This window comes from Callospermophilus lateralis, chromosome 14, assembly GCF_048772815.1.
Source record: "Callospermophilus lateralis isolate mCalLat2 chromosome 14, mCalLat2.hap1, whole genome shotgun sequence".
In the NCBI taxonomy this organism is placed as follows: Eukaryota; Metazoa; Chordata; class Mammalia; order Rodentia; family Sciuridae; genus Callospermophilus; species Callospermophilus lateralis.
In genome coordinates, this window is record NC_135318.1 from 56,131,230 (window position 1) to 56,151,945 (window position 20,716).

The 20,716-nt window shown below is 40.0% G+C and overlaps 1 protein-coding gene across 1 annotated transcript in view; it reads left to right on the forward strand.

The window, feature by feature from the left end:
* Positions 1 to 15,402, forward strand: part of Antxr1 (ANTXR cell adhesion molecule 1) — a 226,760-nt gene extending 211,358 nt beyond the window's left edge. Inside the window, exon 18 of the mRNA XM_076833319.2 lies at positions 11,574 to 15,402. Coding sequence (XP_076689434.2) covers positions 11,574 to 11,834 — 261 coding nt within the window. The 3' untranslated portion in view covers positions 11,835 to 15,402. The remainder of the gene's footprint in view (positions 1 to 11,573) is intronic.
* The last annotated feature ends 5,314 nt before the right edge of the window (positions 15,403 to 20,716 follow it).

Here is a 20,716-nt window from a genome sequence, read left to right on the forward strand (position 1 = left end):
ACGTTGAATGGAAAGAAAGAAAGGAAACAAGAATGGCACCAAGGTCTTTGTCTGAACAACATGAAAAATGGGATTACTGTTTGCTAAGATGGGAGGGATAGTGATTTGTAAGGTGGGAACTGGGTAGGAAGAACATCAAAACTTTTGCTTTCAAATATGTTAAGATCTAGAACTAGCAGAGTCTCAAGAAAAAGAATCTGGAGCATTTTTTTATTTGTTCTGTTTAGATATGCATGACAGTAGAGTGTATTTTGACATATTATACATACATGGAGTATTATTTAGGATCTCATTCTTGTGGTTGTACATGAGTGGAGTTTCACTGGTCATGAATTCATATATGAACATAGGAAAGTTATGTCCAATTCATTCTACTATCTTTCCTATTCTCATCCCCCTCCCTTCCCTTCATTGTCTAATCCAATGAACTTCTATTCTTTCCTCCCCACCCCTTATTGTGTGTTAGAATTCACATACCAGAGAAAACATTCAACCGTTGGTTTTATAGTGTTAGCTTATTTCACTTAACATGATAGTCTTCAGTTCCATCCATTTACTAGCAAATGCCATAATTTCATTCTTTATGGCTAAGCAATACTCCATTGTGTATATGTACCATATTTCCTCTATCCCTTCATCTGTTGAAGGGCACCTAAGTTGGTTCCATAGGCTAGCTATTGTGAATGGTGCTGCTATAAACATTAATGTGGCTACATCATTGTAGTATGTTTAAGACCTTTGGGTATATATTAAGGAGTGGGATAACTGGGTCAAATGGTGGTTCCATTCCAATTTTTCTGAGGAATCTCCATACTGCTTTCCAGAGTGGTTGCACCAATTTGCAGTCCCACCAGGAATGTATGAGTGAATCTTTTCCCTGATATCCTCACCAACATTTATTGCTACTTGTATTCTTGATAATTGCCATTCTGACTAGAGATGGATGGAATCTCAGTGTAGTTTTAATTTACATTTCTCTAATTGCTAGAGACTTTGAACATTTTTTCATATGTTTGTTGGCCATTCCTATCCCTTCTTCTGTGAAGTGCCTGTTCAGTTCCTTTGCCCATTTGTTGGTTGGGTTATTTGGTGGTTTTTGGTGTTAAGTTTTTTGAGTTCTTTGTATATCCTGGAGATTAATGTTGTATCTAAGGTGCAGGTGGCAAAGATTTCCTGCCATTCTGTAAGCTCTCTCTTCATGTTCTTTTGTTTCCTTTGCTGTGAGAAGCCTTTGAGTTTGATACCATCTCATTTACTGACTCTTGATTTTACTTCTTGCACTTTAGGATTCTTGTTGAGGAAGTTGGTTCCTAAGCCATATGATGGAGAAGTGGGCCTACGTTTTCTCTTTAGGCACAGGGTCTCTGGTCTAATGCCTAAGTCCTTAATCCAGTTTGAGTTGAGTTTTGTGCAGGATTCAATTTCATTCTGCTATATATGGATTTCCAGTTTTCCCATTTGTTGAAGAGGCTTTTCTCCAATGAATGTTTATGGTGCAGCATTTTAATTTTTTTTCTTGCCAAAATAGCAGTAGACTGAAAAGCTGCAGATATGCCTGTGCAGTAAGTTATGCACTTAGATTTTTAGACATTGGAACAAATTATTTATAAAAAAAACAGTCTGGACTTTATTTTTTAAAACCACAGAAGCTGGGTAGAGTGACACACAATGGTAATGCCAACAACTCAAGAGGCTGAGGCAGGAGGATCTTGAGTTCAAAGTAAGCCTCGGCAATGTAGACTGTCTCAAAATAAAAGGATTTGGTATGTAGCTTAGAGGTAGAGTGTCCATGGGTTTAATCCCTTGTAGTAAAAAAAAAAAAAAGAATCTGGAGGTATAGCTTAGTGGTAGAACATACAAAAGGCTCTGGATTCCATCCCCAGTATCACCAAAAAAAAGAAAGAAAGAAAGAAGGAAACCACACATCTTTCCTTGAATGTGCTATTTATAGATGAGAAACTATAATAATATAAAAGTCCACTTTCCCTAACTTGATCCATGAATTAAATTATTATGAATAACTAAAGTGGTAGAATAAACACTGAGAATAGTGAAGATAATCTTGAAAAGGAAAAATAAATTTATTTTTATGATATAAATATTAAAATATATTATAAAACTATAATAATTGGAACTCTGCTGCTATAGATATGGACAGATACATTGGAAATATGGAAAGTGATGCCAGAAACTAATATAAGAACTAATGAGAACTTACCATGTGATTAGGATAACATTAAATTGATCAGAAGATGGTAGATGGGATTGGCACAATTGGTTAACCATTTAGAACAAGATGAAATATAACTGACTTCGTATCTCTTACCTTTTACCAAAATATATTCTAGATGATGATAATTAACACTTTCTGAGTACTTTTATGTGTCAGACACTGTTCAAAGTTATTCATAGTTTCAATTAACCCTCATGATAATCTCATGAAACAGAACCAGTTATTTAACCCCATTTTATAGAAAATTTAAAAAGTGAAGTTAGCCAATCCCCCAAAAAAACAAATGGCCAATATTTTCTCTGATGTAAGGTGACTGACTCATAGTGGGGTAGGGAGGGGGAGCATGAGAGGAATAGATGAACACTAGATAGGGCAGAGGGGTGAGAGGGGCAGGGGGTTAGCAATGATGGTGGAATGTGATGGACATCATTATCCAAAGTACATGTATGAAGACATGAATTGGTGTGAACATACTTTATATAGAGAGATATGAAAAATTGTGTTCTATATGTGTAATAAGAATTGTGATGCATTCTGCTGTCATGTATTTAAAAAATAAAAGCAATTTTTAAAAAAAGAAAGAAAGAAAGAAAAGAAAATTTACCAAAAAAAAAAATAAAATAAAGGAATCAGAGAGGTTAATTTTCCAATATATCACAAGTTTTGGATCCTAGTAGTTTGGCTTTAGAGTCTATATTCTACAAACATAGAAAAATGAAACTATAAAATAACTTGGAAAAGAAGGATAATGAAGGCCTCCCCCTCCCCCAATATTAGAATTGAACCCAGGACCTTGCATATGCTGGGCAGGTGCTCTAACACTAAGCTACCTCCCTGGCCTCAGAAAGACTTTCTAAAGCATATTCAAAATAGACTCTGTGGATTGATATAAATGATCATCCCTATAAAAATGTTTGGCTTCTATATATCAAAAAAATACCCTGAGGGGGCTGGGGCTGTAGCTCAGTGGTAGTACACCTGCCTTGCACTTGTGAGGCACTGGGTTCGATCCTCAGCACCACATAAAAATAAATAAATAAAGATATGTGTCTATACCATGAATAAAATCAAAAAGCAACTCACAAGCAAAAAAAAAAAAAAGTAGTTTACATAGCAAGATTTCATCATTACACCATATTACACTATAAAGAGCTTTTAAAATCAGGCTGGGGATATAGCTCAGTTGGTAGAGTGCTCTCCCTGGGCTTAACCCCCAACATCACACACACACACACACACACACACACACAAAGAGCTCTTGAAATTAACAAGAAAAGCAAGATCAAAATCTCAATAAAAAGTGGGAAAAGTGTGTGAGCAAGCAAGTCACTAAGGGTGAAGAACAAAGGATTAACGAGCAGATATGTAAACAGTATTTCCTCTCACCAGTAATGAAAAAACAAAGTTGGGCATAATTATACATCCCTTCTGAGGGTTCAGTTGGAAGAACTTTTAATTAGAAAATTATCAGTGAAACTTCAGGGAAACAAAAGCTACCATAAATAGCATTGGGGCTACAAATGAATATTTCTTTCTTTTAGAAGAAAATTTGATGGTATAATCCAAAACTATTAAAATGTGCATAGATTTTGACCCAGCAATTCTACCTTAAACATGCATCCTAAAACTGTTGATGGATGTATGAAAATACTCATTCATAGGTGATTTTTATCACAGCATTGTTTATAATGAAGACAAATTAGAATTTTAATGTCTAACAATTAAAATTTAATAACTGCATTTGGTGCTTCCATGTGATAGAAGATTATGCAGCCATTGAAAACAGCAGGGGAGACATGGTCCGAGCATTTATTTTTTATTTTTTTTAATTTTTGTACAGGATGATCCCAATTTTGTACAGGATGATCCCAATTTTGTAAATACGTGTGTGAGTTCTGAAAAACTAAGCACAAAATGTTAATTCTTACTGCTATTACTTAGAATTCTTTTCCCTTCCTCTTTTCGTTTTTGCATTTTTCCAAATTTTCAACAAATATGAAGCTTTTAATCAGATGAAAAAGGGGGATTTGATTGTTAAGTTATATCTCAGGAGTAATTCTTGACAAACCTTATGTTTATACGTGTCCCACTAAAGACATGCCATTTTTATTTCTACCCATTCCTTCATCTTTCTAGTTTCCTCATGTTACAAAATATTTCCTTTGCGCTTTCATCTTACCCTTAGTCTTGGCATCCAAAGACGTTATTATGGAGAGCGTGCCAACATGTGTGTCAGCAGAATGAATCAAATAACCAAGCCCTGCCCTTGGGTCTTTTTCCATGGACAGGACATAAAAGGCAAGCTAGATAGGAGGCTTAGAGAGAGGCCAAGTTTGAGGTGGAGAAAAGAAAGTTGAGAGAAGGTTCCGGAATCACAATTCACAACACACCATCTCTTTGCCTTGGCTCCGGCTTCGGTGTTGGGGAGGAGCCAAGGCAGGTGGCTGTGCCATTTTGTCTCTGTTATAGAATAGGCCTCTGACATGAATGCTGTGGCCATAAAAGCCAGAGTGTGGTCAGGTTTTGTTTCAAATGATTGACTGAGGCTAAGGTGTAGGGTTCAAAGAAAGAAAAGGACATGGGAGAGCTGAGAGAAATGCAGTTCAGGGGCCAGTTCATGCTAAGGACGTTGGATATTATCCCATAGAAGATGGGGAAGTGTTGCAGGGTTTAAAGAGGCAGATAGCTTTGAGTGTGAGAGGGTGTGGTGTGTGTGTGTGTGTATGTGTGTGTGTGTGTTTTATATGGAAACCAGGATATCAATGGAGAAGGGAAAGGCTGAGGGCAGAAGACTAGTTTTCTTGGTGGCTTCAGTTTTAGAAGATGAGCAACAGTGAAAGTTGGAGGAGCTCTTGGAAATGAAGGATCTTTCGAAAGTAGAATCAGAACTACTATCTGTTTCTATCTCTAGACTATATTCTTCATGGGGACAAGCACATTAACACTTTCTTATCACTGTCTACAGTAACTTATGAGATATCTAGGATGTAAATGACACTTGGAAGCCACTGATCAAAAGGATGCATGCACTCTGCATTAACCAATGAAAAGAATTATATGCAGGTGAGAAGGCACTATTAAGTCGCCCAATCCAGGCCTCCATCCTCTCATCACTAGAGCACCAACTTCAGCAGATTGCGTCAGTTGCCTTCAATAAGCCAGTGATCTTTTGTGGTCTAGCCTGAGAACTGCCCCCCAACTACAAGAGTGACTTAAATTAGGAACTATGCTCCTAATTCCAAACAACTGGCTTGTGAACAAACTTTGGAAACCCCATCCATTTGTAACTTGAGAAAGACCTATAGCCCTCCAAAGAAGACAATCAATGGGAGAACTAGGCCAGGCAGAAAAAAGGTATTTGTCAGAGGAAACTTGGCATATATATTATGCTTTTTCCATCTAATTATTTTAGTATTCTCCCTGTGCAATCCAATTTCCTTAAATGACCTCTGTTCATAGGAAACTATTTGGTTTAATCTGTGGGAGCCATGGCATATTTTTAACCATCTCCTGAGGCCAGCTCCCTCTCCACTGAGCGTGCCTGATACCCAAACAGATGTTTCATAACACTCAGCACACATGAGCTCACCCCTGGCTAGTCCTTTGCACACAATCAGCCCAGAGCTCTTCTCCCACAAACCCAAATTCAGAGACTGGATCGGACCTGAATCCTTACCACTGTAACATAAGAGCAGAAGGTGAAGCTTCCAATTTGGAATGTCCAATTTTTCAATATTTCCCAAATCAAATGAACAACTGGGAAATATGCAATACAAAGAGTTAGCCAAACTAAGAAATACAAAAAGATGTGCAAACTGGCTGCCCGAGAAGAATTCAAATTAATATATCCAAGTGAAGGGTTCCAAAGCCACTTTAATGTTGATGGAATCATAAAATATTAGGGCTGAAAGGTCTTGGACACCATCTAGCTAGTGCAACAACTTTATTCTACAGATGAAGGAGATGAGGCCCACAGAGAGAAAGTGTCTTGCCTGAGGTTCCAGTGGATGTCTCTGGCAGATCACTTGCTAGCCAACCCTTAGGCAGACCACAGTCCCAAGTTGCCAGTCTCCTTTCTGCTCCCTGGAGCATCAATGTCTGCAGTCCAAACCTGGGAAGGAGCCAGAACTTGGTCAACAATCCCAACTCTGCCATAGTGGTTTCAGAGTGTGTCCCCTCTGATCTGGGGGCAGGGTTTTATGGAAGGGCCATTTTCTTGGGAGTATGAATAAAAAGTAATCCAAAAAGTACTTTTAAAGGTAGCCTGTCAACATTTGAAATGTGAAAAACAAAGGGAGCACCTAGGATCCTTGATGCTCCTCCATTAAGAGGCTAGAAATGGTCAAAGAGGTTACTGAGGGTAACTTAAGAATCCTTAAACTCATAATCGAATTAATGGACCTTGAAATTTTGAGAACGTAAACTTACAGAGGAAATCTGAACTTTCTAAGAAATCTTGCTCCAACTCAGAGACCTGCAGGTCTGGGAGCATCGTTTGTTGAGTGCCAACTTGAATTTTGCAATGTTTATAGCAGCACTAGGTTCAAGAGGAGACCTTGAGCATGCCTCAGAGATGTTCACCAACCACAGACAGTGAGAAACAGTCAGAGAACAGTAACAAGTGCCATGTTAACATTCTTTCATTGAACAAGTATTTATGGACGGTTTAGGATGGGCCTGGCTAGACTCCCTGCCGGAAAAGAATAAGAAATTACCTGAAAGCTGTAAGCAAGGACCAGATCACAACAAGGTTACACATGCTATTGGAGGTGTTTGCATTTTATTTTAAAGACATTAGGATCACATTGGTCATACTGAAACCTGTACACTCAATAATGAGAAATTATACCCCATTTGATTCAAATGTATGATATGTCAAGATCATTGTACTGTCATGTGTAACTAATTAAAATAAATTAAAAAAATAAAAAAATTTTTAAAAAATAAAGGCATTAGGAAAGCCATTGAAGAATTTTGAGCTAGAGAGTAATTTATGGACTTACATTCTGGAAATTTCTCTCAACAACTGTGTCAAGAGCTGATTGATTGTGCTAAGTGCTATATTATGGGATGATAGCTACAAGTCCTTCAAGAAACTGTTTGCACTTATCATCAATATCTAGGTTAATACAGTTAAAAAGGAGATGAATTCCTAAGGCAAGTAGAATTAAGTTTTAATCCCACTCAACCTCTTCCTGACTGTGTTTGTAGTCTTTGGCAAGTTATTTAAATGGGTATGAGACCTGTTTTCTTCTGTACAATCAAGATGAGGATACTCAGCACATACGGTTTTGATAATAAAGAAGATGGTGTATCTGGACATTTCTAATAATCCTCCTGATCTCTTAAGAGATACTGCATTTTCTTCTTAGAATTTTATCAGAGTATTTTGTTGCTAATGTGTGAAAATAATCAACATTCATGCTTTTTAAGTGAGGAAGGCAAGGTAAACTGAGGTCAGAGCCGAATCTTGGCTCTGAATCAAACCACCCAAAAACAGTACTCTTAACTGGGTTCCAAAGACCAATGTTGTGAAGCGAGAGCTCCAATCATCCTAGCAACCTTTTAACCAAACACTGGTGCAGATTTGCTGGCATATATGACATTGAGAACATCTGGCCTTTCTATTATCCTCTCACAAGCAAAAAATGATGTCGTGTAAACTGATCTTTAGGCCAATTATATGGTCTAAGTGTTACAGCATTTGTGTTGGCGCCTCTGGCACCAGGTTTTAAGAACTTAATTTGTAGCCACACCCTTCTTATGGAGACCTTGTGTCTTACTGTAAATGGCACCCCCACCCCACCACCTTACCCTCCCCCTCCGTGCATCTGCTGAGTCTGAACCTTTTTTCAGGAAGATAAATACATGTAAATATATCATTCTTTCAACTGTATTTGCAAAGCACGTAGGAGGTCCTATAGGACATAAGTTACAGGAATGATATAACAATGGGAGAGGAAAAGGGAGCACCAGAAGCAGGTTCCAGGGCTGCTTCAGTCACATCCCATGCTACATCCCCCTCCCCATTACAAATTTTATTATAGAAGCCAGGTGCAGGGTGTAGACATTATAGACTGCAGTTCACTCAGAAAGTGCTAAATTGCCCCAGGGGTGCATCTGCTGAGTCCAGGAATCAGAACACTTGACAGGACCTCCAACCGGCTGTCTACTGTAGACAAAGTCATTACTGTGTCTGAGCAGGGCATGAGGTGCAGGGCACCCTTCCAGACCCTTCACCAGCAGTGATTAAGGGAACTCTCAGAATGTCTGCAAGTGGCAGGTGGTGTGATGGTCTCCACCCACGTCACACTGTGGGGAGTCCCACCAAGGGTGGGAGACAAGGCTGTGAGCTTGCCTCACCCACCCCCTGTCTGTTCATGGGAGTTCTGGGCTTTTATATTCAGTTGTTTTGTCCTAGGGTCCATAATAACCAGCATACCAGTGCTCTGGTGCAGGAGACCCGTGGGTGTACCTCCAGGGTGTAGGAAGGGCACCTCCTTGCCTTTCCTGTGCCCCAATTCCCATAACCCTCTGTTGTTCCATCTTCAGATGACAGATAGGAGAGATCATCTTTTATTTGGTGAATTATTTGGAGGATCCTAATATGGCTTATAGACTCCTGATCTGTCTATGGGCAGAACAGCCTCTGGTAAAAATGGTAGGGTCACAATTGGATGGAACCCGAAAGTGGGCTTCCAGATCTCTTATCTCCTTGCTTGCCCAGCCCAGAGACCAGCATCAAAGGAGATCTGCAGCCAGATGGGGACCTGAGCCCAGGTACCAGCAGTTCTTTCCCCAGACTCAGAATTTCCCTTCATCCTTAAAGGAAATGAATCTCTCTGAGGCTCTTGGTAGGAGTTTGATGTCTAGGAATGAAGGGCAGAATAGGTAGTACAGTAAATCCCCACTCTGAGTTGTCATGACAGGAATTTATCACAGATGGTAACCATCAGGCTATAACGTCTTGAAGGAAAGAGCTTCTCCTGCATCATAAATAGACTGTAACCGTGGCTTGGATTTATGAAGCTATAAAAGACGGTTGCTTGGACGGCAGGGAATTTATACTCCTCAGTTACAAAACCAATGTAAAGCCTGAAAAAGTTGAACCTGAGCTGGAATACTGGGTGAGATAGTGAGAAGATGACAACAACTTACTTCTGCAGTTAGTGGACCCCCAAGCAGAACCCCAAAATGTGAGGCCCTGGCCTAATTTTAAGAATTGCAAACTCAGAGGAAACGGGATGCAGACATCTACACAGGGACTTGTAATTCCCAAACCAACTGTAATTTCCAAACCAAGTCCAGTCAAGCTTGGTCTTTCCTCACCAAGATTCTCTGGCTAATGCCCTGTCTTGAAAAGGAATGTTAGCTCATGCTAATGCTGCCCAAGCCCCTGCTTTGCCCTAATCTCTTCCAACAACTCCATTTTGACCAAGGCTCCCTACCATGAAGAGCAAGCAGCCCATGAAGCTCTGGGTTGTGGAGCATCAAAGTCCAAAACAAGGCCACTCCCTTGTGGAAGCTTCCCACCTAGCCAGGGAGGCAAGGCATTGACAGATAAAACACCTGGAGGGTCCACACCCCCAACATTGGCCTAGATGAAACTGGAGAAGAACTTAGAGGAGCAAAGGGTCAGTGGAAGCTGAAGTTATCAGGGGGAAGAGGGTGGAGAACAAGGGACTTTGGGTATGACCTGCAGGATGAGTGGGGAGGGGCACAGGTGAGGGAGGGTTTGCTCAGCCCTGTCATTTCCCACAAGCATGCAGCATGTCCCTGAGCCAAGTGTCAAATGACACACCCCACCTGTCCCTCTAGTCCTAGAGCCAACGGTTCCTTCAGTTCTGCAGCCTCCCCCTCCTTCAGGTCCTTCCCCAAAGGCCTAAAAGAGAACCACTGGGCTCCCTGGACATGCCCCACACTCAGGGTCCAACACCACAGGATGAGCATCCATGGAGAGGACAAGACAGGAACAGTCCCAGGCCTCTGACATAGTCCATCACGATAATGAACTTTCAATGAGCAGGACAAGGAGAGAGGGGAAGCGCTGTCTCAGAGAGCTGTGACCCAGCTGGTCCCCAGGGGAGGGATTCTGACAGCATCCAGGACACAAGTAGAAACAACAGTTTGATTCCCCGTGAGCCCCGGGGGCGGGGGTGGGGCACGGAGTCCATAGGAGCCACACCTGCTCCTGCAAGGAGGAAAGAGTCTTAGGGGGAAAGTGGAGGGGGATTGCACCCTAAAAGGGAAGCATGGTCAGCAGGAGACTCCCCCCTTACAGAGCCAGCCTTGGGCAGAAGAATCTGAATCCCCGGTGAGGGAGGGTGGAGAGGTGACATCCCTGGAAGACAGGGCTACTTGGGGGTGGCTTTAGACTTTGAATGTTTTTTTAATTGTATTTTTTTACTTATACATGAAAATAGAGTCCATTCTGATACATTTATACAAGCACAGAATGTATCTTATTCTAACTAGGACCCCAGTCTTGTGGATGTGCAGGATAGTGAGATTCATTATGGCATATTCATATATGAACATAGGAAAAAAGTTATGTCAGATTCATTCCATTGCCTTTCCTTTTTCTATCCCCCCTCTCTTCCCCTCATTCCCCTTTGTCTACAATCCACTGAACTTCTATTCTACCCCTCCCTTGTTGTGGGTTAGCCTCCACATATCAGAAAGAACATTCCACCATTGGTCTTTGTGGGCTGGCTTATTTGACTTAGCATGATTGTCTCCATATCCATCCATTTACTGGCAAGTGTCATAAAGTCATTCTTCTTTATGGCTGAGTAATACTCCACTGTAACCTTCTCCTGCCTCCAGGAGTGTGATTAGAATTTTTTTTTTTTTTTTTTTTGGTTTATAAAATTTGGGGCCCCGTCCTTAGACGCCAACTCTGAAGGTTCTGAAGTCTATTCTGGGTTATGTGACCTTGGCAAAAGGGTCTGATTTTTCTGAGCCTCAGCTTCCTCTATGAAATGGGACACTTGGTCAGAACATGTGGCTGGCAAGGCTGTTGAGATTAACTACAGCGACCTCTATACACAGCTTGACCCCCTGCATCCATTAAGGTCAGTCCTTCTCCCCTCCTCCCCACCACTACCTTGAGAGAATTAAAGACTCCAGGAAAAAAAATGAATTTTAACAAATAATGTTGCAACAGTGTAAGGAACTGGGGTTAGGGGGGACTACTTTGTCATAATGTCACCATATGCCAGTGGAGCGCCCTCACTGGCAGCATGGCTCCTTTCTACTGACCCACTTATTTCTAGCCGCCTCCCCACCTGCCCTGTTGAACGGCCATCAGCTCACACATCTGTCTCTGATTCTCTTCTAGGGGCGCTGTATCAACTTCACCAGAGTCAAGAACAACCAGCCAGCCAAGTACCCCCTCAACAACGCCTACCACACCACCTCCCCACCCCCTGCCCCCATCTACACACCCCCACCTCCTGCTCCCCACTGCCCTCCCCCTCCCCCCAGTGCCCCCACACCTCCCATCCCCTCCCCCCCTTCCACCCTCCCACCCCCTCCTCAGGCTCCTCCTCCCAACAGGGCACCACCCCCCTCCCGACCTCCTCCAAGGCCTTCGGTCTAGAACCCAAAGTCCATGCTCTGGGCTGTCTCAGAAACTTGGGGGAGGAGGCTCCTCGGTGCTGTTAGAACAAGTCTTTCCAGCTGGAGGAGATAGTGGTAATCAAGCCCACCGATGCTCACACACTTTAAAAATTGGTTGGTGATGCCAATACACTGACAATTGTGATCGGGCGGAAAGAAACAGAAACATTGAATTGCCTGGAAACAATCATGTTGCAACTGCAGCCACATTTATGGCCAGCCACCCATCGCCTCTCGAAGGTTCCAGAGGCAGTGAAACTGCCAAGATGCTCTCAGCAGGATTGTGTCTCACGGAGAACAGAAAGAAAATACGGAGCAAAATGCAGAGACAGATAAGAAAAGACACTGCTGGGTTTCTCAGTGCCACCCTCCCTCTTCCACTCCACCTCAGTGACTTGACCCCAAATCCTTGGCCTAGGAACCAAGGAATCCTCACCCCTGTGCACCGCCCCGGAAGGTGAGACCTTTGCCTGCAACGTTGGAAACACATGGAGTCCCCAGGGTGACAAGAAACTCAACGTCAGACAGGTACCCAAAAGGATGTTCTCCTGGGATTTACAGATGTGTAAAAACATATGCCTTGTTCTCCTTTTAAGTTCTCCCAGTTTCTTTAGGTAAGGAAGGGAGCAGGTGTCTGCAGATGGGAAAGGGAATGTTGCCATGTTGATGAGTAAGTGAAATCAGTCGTGTGTGTAGGCAGGGGAGTATCAATGGGAGCATCAGAGAGTTTCTAAAACCCACAGGCCATCAGTAGCTAGAGGTGGGTGGCTTTGGCCAGATGTGATCCCCTAAATCAACAGACTGTGGCAGAGCAACCTGTTAATGACTCATGTTGAAAACCAAGCTTTGGCTTTGGTTTAAATCACTAGACATAGGATGAAGTGATTGAACCTATTTTCCCGAGACAAATGAGTTGGATCTTCCCAAAACAGCATCATTAGCACCTACCACATGATATCACTGGTTTTTGGTTTTGGTTTTTACTTTTTCTTTCTTGATAAAGAGATGTCAAGGTAGAGCTGAGAGACCACAGTCCTGACATAAGGAAATTATTCCCAGGTTCTCAAAAAAAGACGTGTGTAGATGCAAATCTATTTCTCCTTGGCTTTTCAATATGCTCACAGATAACATCGCTGTTCAGCGAAGGGAACTACACAGGTAGGCAACATAGAAATGCTCTGCCTGAAATACCCACCATGCCTGGAACCCACCCATCTCTCCAAGTCTTTCCGAATCTGCTTAATCAGTAAGCCTTGTAGTCACTTGCTAAACATTGAGTTGTATCACCCACAGGTAAAAATAGGTCAAAGACCTGCTCAAAATGATCTCCCCCTCCAGCTTTCCACAGGTCCTAAAAGTTTGTCCCAACTCTCTCATATTCTTAAAATTTCTCTGGAACAAAACAGAAAATATAAAATTAGTGCATTGGGCTGTGGTCTCCAAAGATCCCTGGAGAGCCCATCAAGCCAGCCTCATCCCCTCACCTAGCATAGAACAGAGGTGTTGGGCCAGGGCATGCATTCCGTCAACACCAGTCCTTGTGCCCATGAAGACATTGCTGGTCACAGCACTATTGCCCATTCCATGTATGACTTTTTCACAGTCCTTCTCAAGTCACAACTCTGAAGACCTGCCACTCACTGGTCAGAACTGAGAGTGATAAACCCTATTTGCATCCCTACCCTAGAAAGCCAGAACACATAGGGATTGTGGGGGGGAACCAGAAGCCCACCAGCATCAAAGGTACAGTCAGGAAAAGTAGACCTAGGAGAGTGAAGGTGTAGTGTCAACACCAAACTGACACCTCCAAGCTGTACCTCGGCTGCCACTTCAGAGGTGGTCTTCAAGACTTAGGAAGGCAAACCTTCTCCCCCTCATCCAACCCTACTGCATTGTCTATTTTTAGAACACAAGGCTTCCTCTTTAGCGTAGTCCCTCATGAAACAGGGGTCAGAATGTCTCAGCCACCTGCAGTGACATGACTGAGCCCCAGAAAACCATTCCTTAGACGAATGGGTTCCCTGGGCTCACAGCATAAAGATTTTGAGCCCACGGCAGCTGTTTTGACTGCTGGCAGTACAAAACAGCCCACCCCCACACCACTACCGCAGGACTCATGCGGCCTTCAGAAAGTTCAAGCCAAGTAGCTGACATTGTTGGGCCTCAAGATGGCGGGCCTCAGGTGAGAAGGCGATTTTCAGGATCTCAACAGCATCCGCCAGATGCCCCCGTGCAGTTTCCAAGAGGTTGTGGCAACACTGTTTTGATGAAATAGGGAACTGCCAATACATGATGATTTTCAAAAGGATTATCAGGGTTTGTTCTGAAAACTGACCCATCAAATCATCCCTAGTCATTCAGAATTACAGTTAAGAAGGAGAAATTTCTATACACTGTATGAACAAGGTAATACTCTTGTAGTAGGCTGTTACAGGCAGGAAAATTCTTCAACTGGTTTACCAAAAAAAAAAAAAAAAAATCATTTCTGTGTCATTCCCTGTGAAAGACAAGAGACTTACGATTGTGATCAGGAAACTGCACAAAATTATTGTTTCAAGCCCCGTGTTATTGTCCTTATGAAGTCTTCTTTTTTATATAAAAGCCAAATTTTTGTTGTATATATTCGTATTCCATGTGTTAGATGGAAGCATTTCCTATCCAGTGTGAATAAAAAGAACAGTTGTAGTAAATTATTATAAAGCCAATGATATTTCATGGCAGGTTTTTCTACCAAGCTGTGCTTGTTGGTTTTTCCCATGACTGTATTGCTTTTATAAATGTACAAACAGTTACCAAAACGACGAGACCCTTGTTTGCACAGCATTAGTAAGAAGCTTGCTGAGAAGTGTGGTTCCTCCTGTTGACATCCAGATGGCAGTTTCTTGCATGAAACTGGGTAACACACTTCAGTGAGACCCAAGGTCTCTCTTTTACCAAGATCAAGAGCAGGGTTGGTGGATAAATTAATTAATAGTCTTGGATATCTAGCCTTGGGTAACCTCATTGTAAATGTGATTAGAATGAGCAGAGATGATCTCGAATTGTCATGTATATACTAGGTTGCAAGCAGTTTATCAGATGGGGGATAATCCATAAAAAAATTAATAATTATGAGATAATAAGCAACGGTTTCGGTCCAGTGCCAATTCAATTTAAAAAAATTAATGCTGTGTAAAATGGGTTGAATTAGTTTGCAAACTATATAAAGATATAGAAAGCAAAAAGCCTGTTAATGCACATGAGGTGGGAATGGAGTGTTCTAGTCAATTGCCTTTCCTAGTTATCTGAGCTCTGCTATATTATCATACTTGGATAACCAATTTAAAAGAATTAGAATATGAGTTTTTAAATACACTTAACATTAAACTCTTCTCTTTCTTTTTTTGTGATAATTCAGTTATGGATATTCAGTGTCATTGTTATAAAAATTTTAAAAAAAATTATCACTGTACCATGCTGTAGGAGACTGGGCTGAACTTGTATAGTGACAAACTCTGCTGGAAATTGCTTTTTAAAAAAATAAAATAAAAATAAATTCCTAAAATCAATTCTTTTGCTGGTTGTGTGTTATAGAAACAAAATGCAGTCCATTGTAATAAAACAATTGTCAGTTTGTACATTAAATTACATTTCTCAAATTATTTTATACTCTTCACGAAACTCAACTACTTTGATTACTGTCATTTCTTTCAACATTTAAAATATTCTTTATTTGGGCTGGGGTTGTAGCTCAGAGGTAGGCATGGGATTCAATCCTCAGCACCACATAAAAATAAATAAAGGTATTGTGTTCATCTAAAACTAAAAAAAATATATTTTTTTAAATTTCTTTATCTATGGTAATGATTTTCAAATTAAAAAAGTAATCCTTACTAAATGAAACAATAAAGTAAAAAAGTAAGAACAGAAATATAGACAAAAAATATACTATGCCTCAATGGCATATCACTCTGCATTAAAATAGAACAAAATTATGGCATTTGTATGTAAATAGATGGAGCTGGAGAATATGATGCTAAGTAAGCCAATCCCCAAAAACCAAAGATTGAATGTTTTCTTTGATAAGTGTATGCTGATCCATAATGGGGGTGGAAGGGGAGCATGGGAGGAATGGAGGAACTTTAGATAGAGCAATAGGGAGGAAGGGGAATGGAGTAGGGATGGGGGTAGGAAAGGTGGTGGAATGAGATGAACATCATTACCCTAGGTACATGTATGAAGACGAAAATGGTGTGACTCTACTTCGTAAATAACCAAAGAAATGAAAAATTGCGCTCCATTTATGTACTATGAACTGAAATGCATTCGGCTGTCATGAATAACAAATTAGAACAAAAAAATAAATTTAAAAAAAAATTGTATTCTGTCTGTTAGGATTATATTTGGCGACCAGAGCAGGAAGGTAACTATGATTCTACTGACAGAGTCCAGAGATTTGCAGCTGTCCAAGAAACCAGATGGCATTATAGATAATGTTGTAGAAAATGCTTAAAATATTTTTATTGTTTCTGCATTTATGATACAACTTAACTGTATTCCTTTTAACAGCTTCATTTCAGCTCCTCCATTCAAATTTTTCAGAGGGAGAAGAACATTTCTTACTAGCTCCTGAATTTATTTATTATAAGCATTGAATTTATCTTAATTGGAATAAAACCATCTGTAAACAGAAAGTCATGCCATAATTTTTTCTAAAATTTCATTAATATTCACTTTAAAAATCTTTGGGCATGTGCACATTTTTAATTGACATCCTTTTTTAAAATTTGTTCTAATTAGTTATACATGACAGCAGAATGCGTTTCAATTCATTGTACATAAATGGAGCACAACTTTTTGTTTTTCTGGTTGCACTGATGTAGAGTCATACCATATGTGCAATCATACATGTACCTAGGGTAATGATGTCCATCTCATTCCACCATCTTTCCTACCCACCCCTGCCTTCTGCCTTCCCCGCCTCTCCTTTGCCAATTCAAAGTTCCTCCATTCTTCCCATGCCCGCCCCCCTCCCCATTACAGATCAGCATCTACTTATCAGAGGAAACATTAGGCCTTTGGTTTTTGGGGACTGGCTTACTTCACTTTGCCTGATATTCTCCAGCTCCATCCATTTACCTGCAAATGCCATCATTTTGTTCTCTTTTAATGCTGAGTAATATTCCATTGTATATATGTACCACAGTCTCTTTATCCATTCATCTATTGAAGGGCATTTAAATGACATTCTTAATATATGTTTTTGAGATAATCAGCTAGCAATTTAGAAGGAAAAACAAAAGCTGGAGCCCCTAGCTTACTCCTTACATCAGAATAAGTCCCAGCTATATTTAAGTGTAACAAAACCAGGAAGGTAAGTACCAGAAGTGAAAAAAACTGTTTTGTCTATGGTACAAATTTTGAAATTCCACATATTGCTTACATGACCAATCATTTTTCTTATGAAGTCGCTTTAAATACCTTGAGTAGTGCTCCTGTGTATGAAGTTAAATAAAGAAATGGATCACCAATGAAAGGAGTAAGATCATTTACTGCCTGCTCACAGTGAGCCAGAGTCTGAGACCCACAATTGTTCATCACTAAATCCCATTTTCTGTCTTCAGATAAATCTGTGATTTATGGCATAAAACTTAGATAGAAAACAATCAGAATAACACTTTGCCCACGTGCATATTGTAAACAAGGTCAAGTTCACAGTCGCCGAAGGCTTGATAAAAGGGTATAGAGTTGGTGTGTGCAGAACAGATGGTTTTCCTTCTGACCACAGTTGTGAACCACTGCACCCCCATCCTGAAGTAAATCATAACTAAATAAATTAGAAGTCCCACCAGATGTTATCTTGGATGTCTCTCCTTTGTCCTCAACATTGCAAATGGTCACCAAGTTATATGGCTTCTTCCCTTCCTACTTAACTTCAGACATTTTAATTTTGTACAGCATCTCCTTTAACTACTTTTAAGTGCCATTTCATAGTGTAACATCAGCAGATAACAAGATTTTGTCTGTCACTCTAGAGCTCCAAGCAAAGATCTATTCAAAAAAGTTCAATTAATTGTGCACATTCAGGACGTCAACAGTCACCGTTAGTTGGGATTTTCTTGTAAACATTAAAATGGATGTAACTCATAAATAAAACATTTCCACTTGGTTAAGCAGTTTATATTCTTGCATTTCTTTAAGTACAAGAAATATTAGCTGTGAATGCTAAGAGTGCAAAAAACTTGACTTTCTTCTCATGGAAAAATTATAAAGCAAGAGAACCGTCAATCACCCATGACCAACCCTTTCAAAAAAAATGTGTATCCCCAAGAATAGCTTATGCAAATCTATTCAGCCTCTGCTATCACATATCTTTAAAATACAACCATTTCAATATATCTGTCCTTGTGAATGCCACTCCAACTTTGAAGGATTTGGAGCTCATATCTTTTTGCTCTTAACGTTATGGAACACCTATAAATACTACAAAAAAACAAGTTTGAAATTAATCTGCATTTCCAACAGAGCTTTTGTGGAGATAAACATTTTGTATAAATCCAAAGAGTGGTTTTTGGAAGACCTAAAGGCATTCCCCTTCATCCAAAATTGCAGGAATGGGCTTCTCCTGCCTGGACTCGATTCTGTTCACTTCTTCTTGTTCCAAATGGTGGCAAAGATGGTGGATTTCACACACTAAGTGAACAAACTCATTTTGAAGGAAAGTCCTGTGGGACCCAAACTCTCTCCCTGGAAAGAAACTTTCTTTACTACTTCAAGCATGCATATGTTTACCACAGATAATCCTTTCTCAAGCTAAATAGAATAGAAGGCCTAGAAGATTCTTCATTTGAGAAACCTAGAAGGCCTTTTTCACTCTGGGCAAAATTGGGTGTAAAGAGCATTTGTAGGGCATTGCTAGTGTTTATGTTCTATTTATCCCAGTGAGGTAATCACTACAAAGAACAAGATCTGCAGAAATCCAGGGAGACTTGATCCCACTTCTACACTTCTCAGAAGTCTTCACTCCTCCTGTGAAAGACACTGGAATGGGGCAGGTGACCTAACTCAGTGGTAGTGTTGTCTGCCTTTGCAAGGCCCTGAGTTCAACCCCAGGGGGAGCTACTGAAACAATTGCTCAGTTTTAATGGCCCCTGATCACTCTGTTATTGTTGTTTCTGTTGATTTTCACAGCATTCTAATGTAGTGATCAGCATTTTTATGTTATATTTCTATATTTGCTTTTAAGAAATCCTTATCCAATCTTGAATCATTAGTTTAAAAAAAAAAAGTTGGGGGGTATCCTGTCTAGGCATTATGTCCTAGCATAATTGACTTAAAAAATTTTTGTAAGTTCCTTAGCAAGTTAGACATCATGAAAAAACTCCTTAACCTCATAAAAAGTAGCCACCAGAAACTACAGAAAATATTCTACTTAACATTTCAATATTAAAAGTATTTCCTTTAAGCCAGGTGTGGTAGCACATGCCTGTAATCCCAGCAACTCAGGAGGCTGGGGCAGGGGGATACCAAGTACAAGGCTAGTCTCAGAAACTTAGGGAGATCCTCAGCAACTTAGTGAGTGAGACCCTATCTCAAAAATTTTTAAAAGGGCTGGTTGTGCCTCAGATGTAAAATGTCCCTGGGTTCAATGCCCCAATACAAAAAAAAAAGTATTTCCTTAAAAATCAATACAAGAAAGGGATTTCAACCATCACTATGATCACCACCTATATTTGGTCCCAACCAGTACAATAAAGCCATAAATATTAAAAAGTAATTACAACAATGAGAAAGAAGTCATTTTTTAAAAAAATTAATTAAAAATAAATAAATGATTAAAAAATGAGAATGAAAAAAATTGTTATTATTTAGAGACAATACAATTAACTATCTAAAATAGAGTGCTTGCCTAGCATGTGTGAGGCACTGGGTTTGATCCTCAACACTACATAAAAATAAATAAAATAAAGGTATTTTATATCTATCTACAACTTTAAAAATATTTAAAGGATAATAAACTACCTAAAAATTCCATGAGAATTAAATATTTTAACTAATTAAAGTATTATTATAACTAATTTTAAAAGACCAGTAGGTTGGCTAAGAAATGGTCAACACTAGTTAGAAAAACAAAAGAAAATTGTCCATTCATAACATGAATGGGTGTATGTGTGTGAATAAACATATTACTATAAAGAATAACATATATTGGGCTGGGGATGTGGCTCAAGCAATAACGCACTCGCCTGGCATGCGCAGGGCGCTAGGTTCGATCCTCAGCACCACATAAAAATAAAATAAAGATGTTGTGTCCACCAAAAACTGAAAAATAAATATTAAAAAATTCTCTCTCTCTCTGGGGATGTGGCTCAGAGGTCAAGTGCCCCTGATACCCAGAAAAAAAATCTAAATTTTAATCAAAAAATAGACAAGCACAGCCCGTATATGGTAATATAATGGAACAATATTCATAAACAGATCTGTAAATATATGGAAACTTAGTTTCTGATAATGGTAGCATTTCCAAAGACTAATTCTTTAACAAATGACTATCTAATCTGGAAAAATCAAATAGAATTTCTCTCTTTGCTACATAGAAAAAATGAATTCCAGATGGATTTTTTATAAAGAGAATGCAAGAGAAATTTTCCTGCTTCCAACTAAGAGTTACTGTGTCCATTAGTAATACTGTGTTATGAATAGAAGGTTCTTATCATCTTGCTAACCAGGTGGGTCTCATCTCCCAACAAAGATCATGAAAGGGTGGGAACAGAAGTGGAAGGGCAGAGATGAGTTGATTTCTTTATGGTTGAGGTAGGAATAAGGAGAAAAGAAGAGTTAGGGTCTTCTCACTGCCCACCACCGGGACTGAAGCAGGACGTG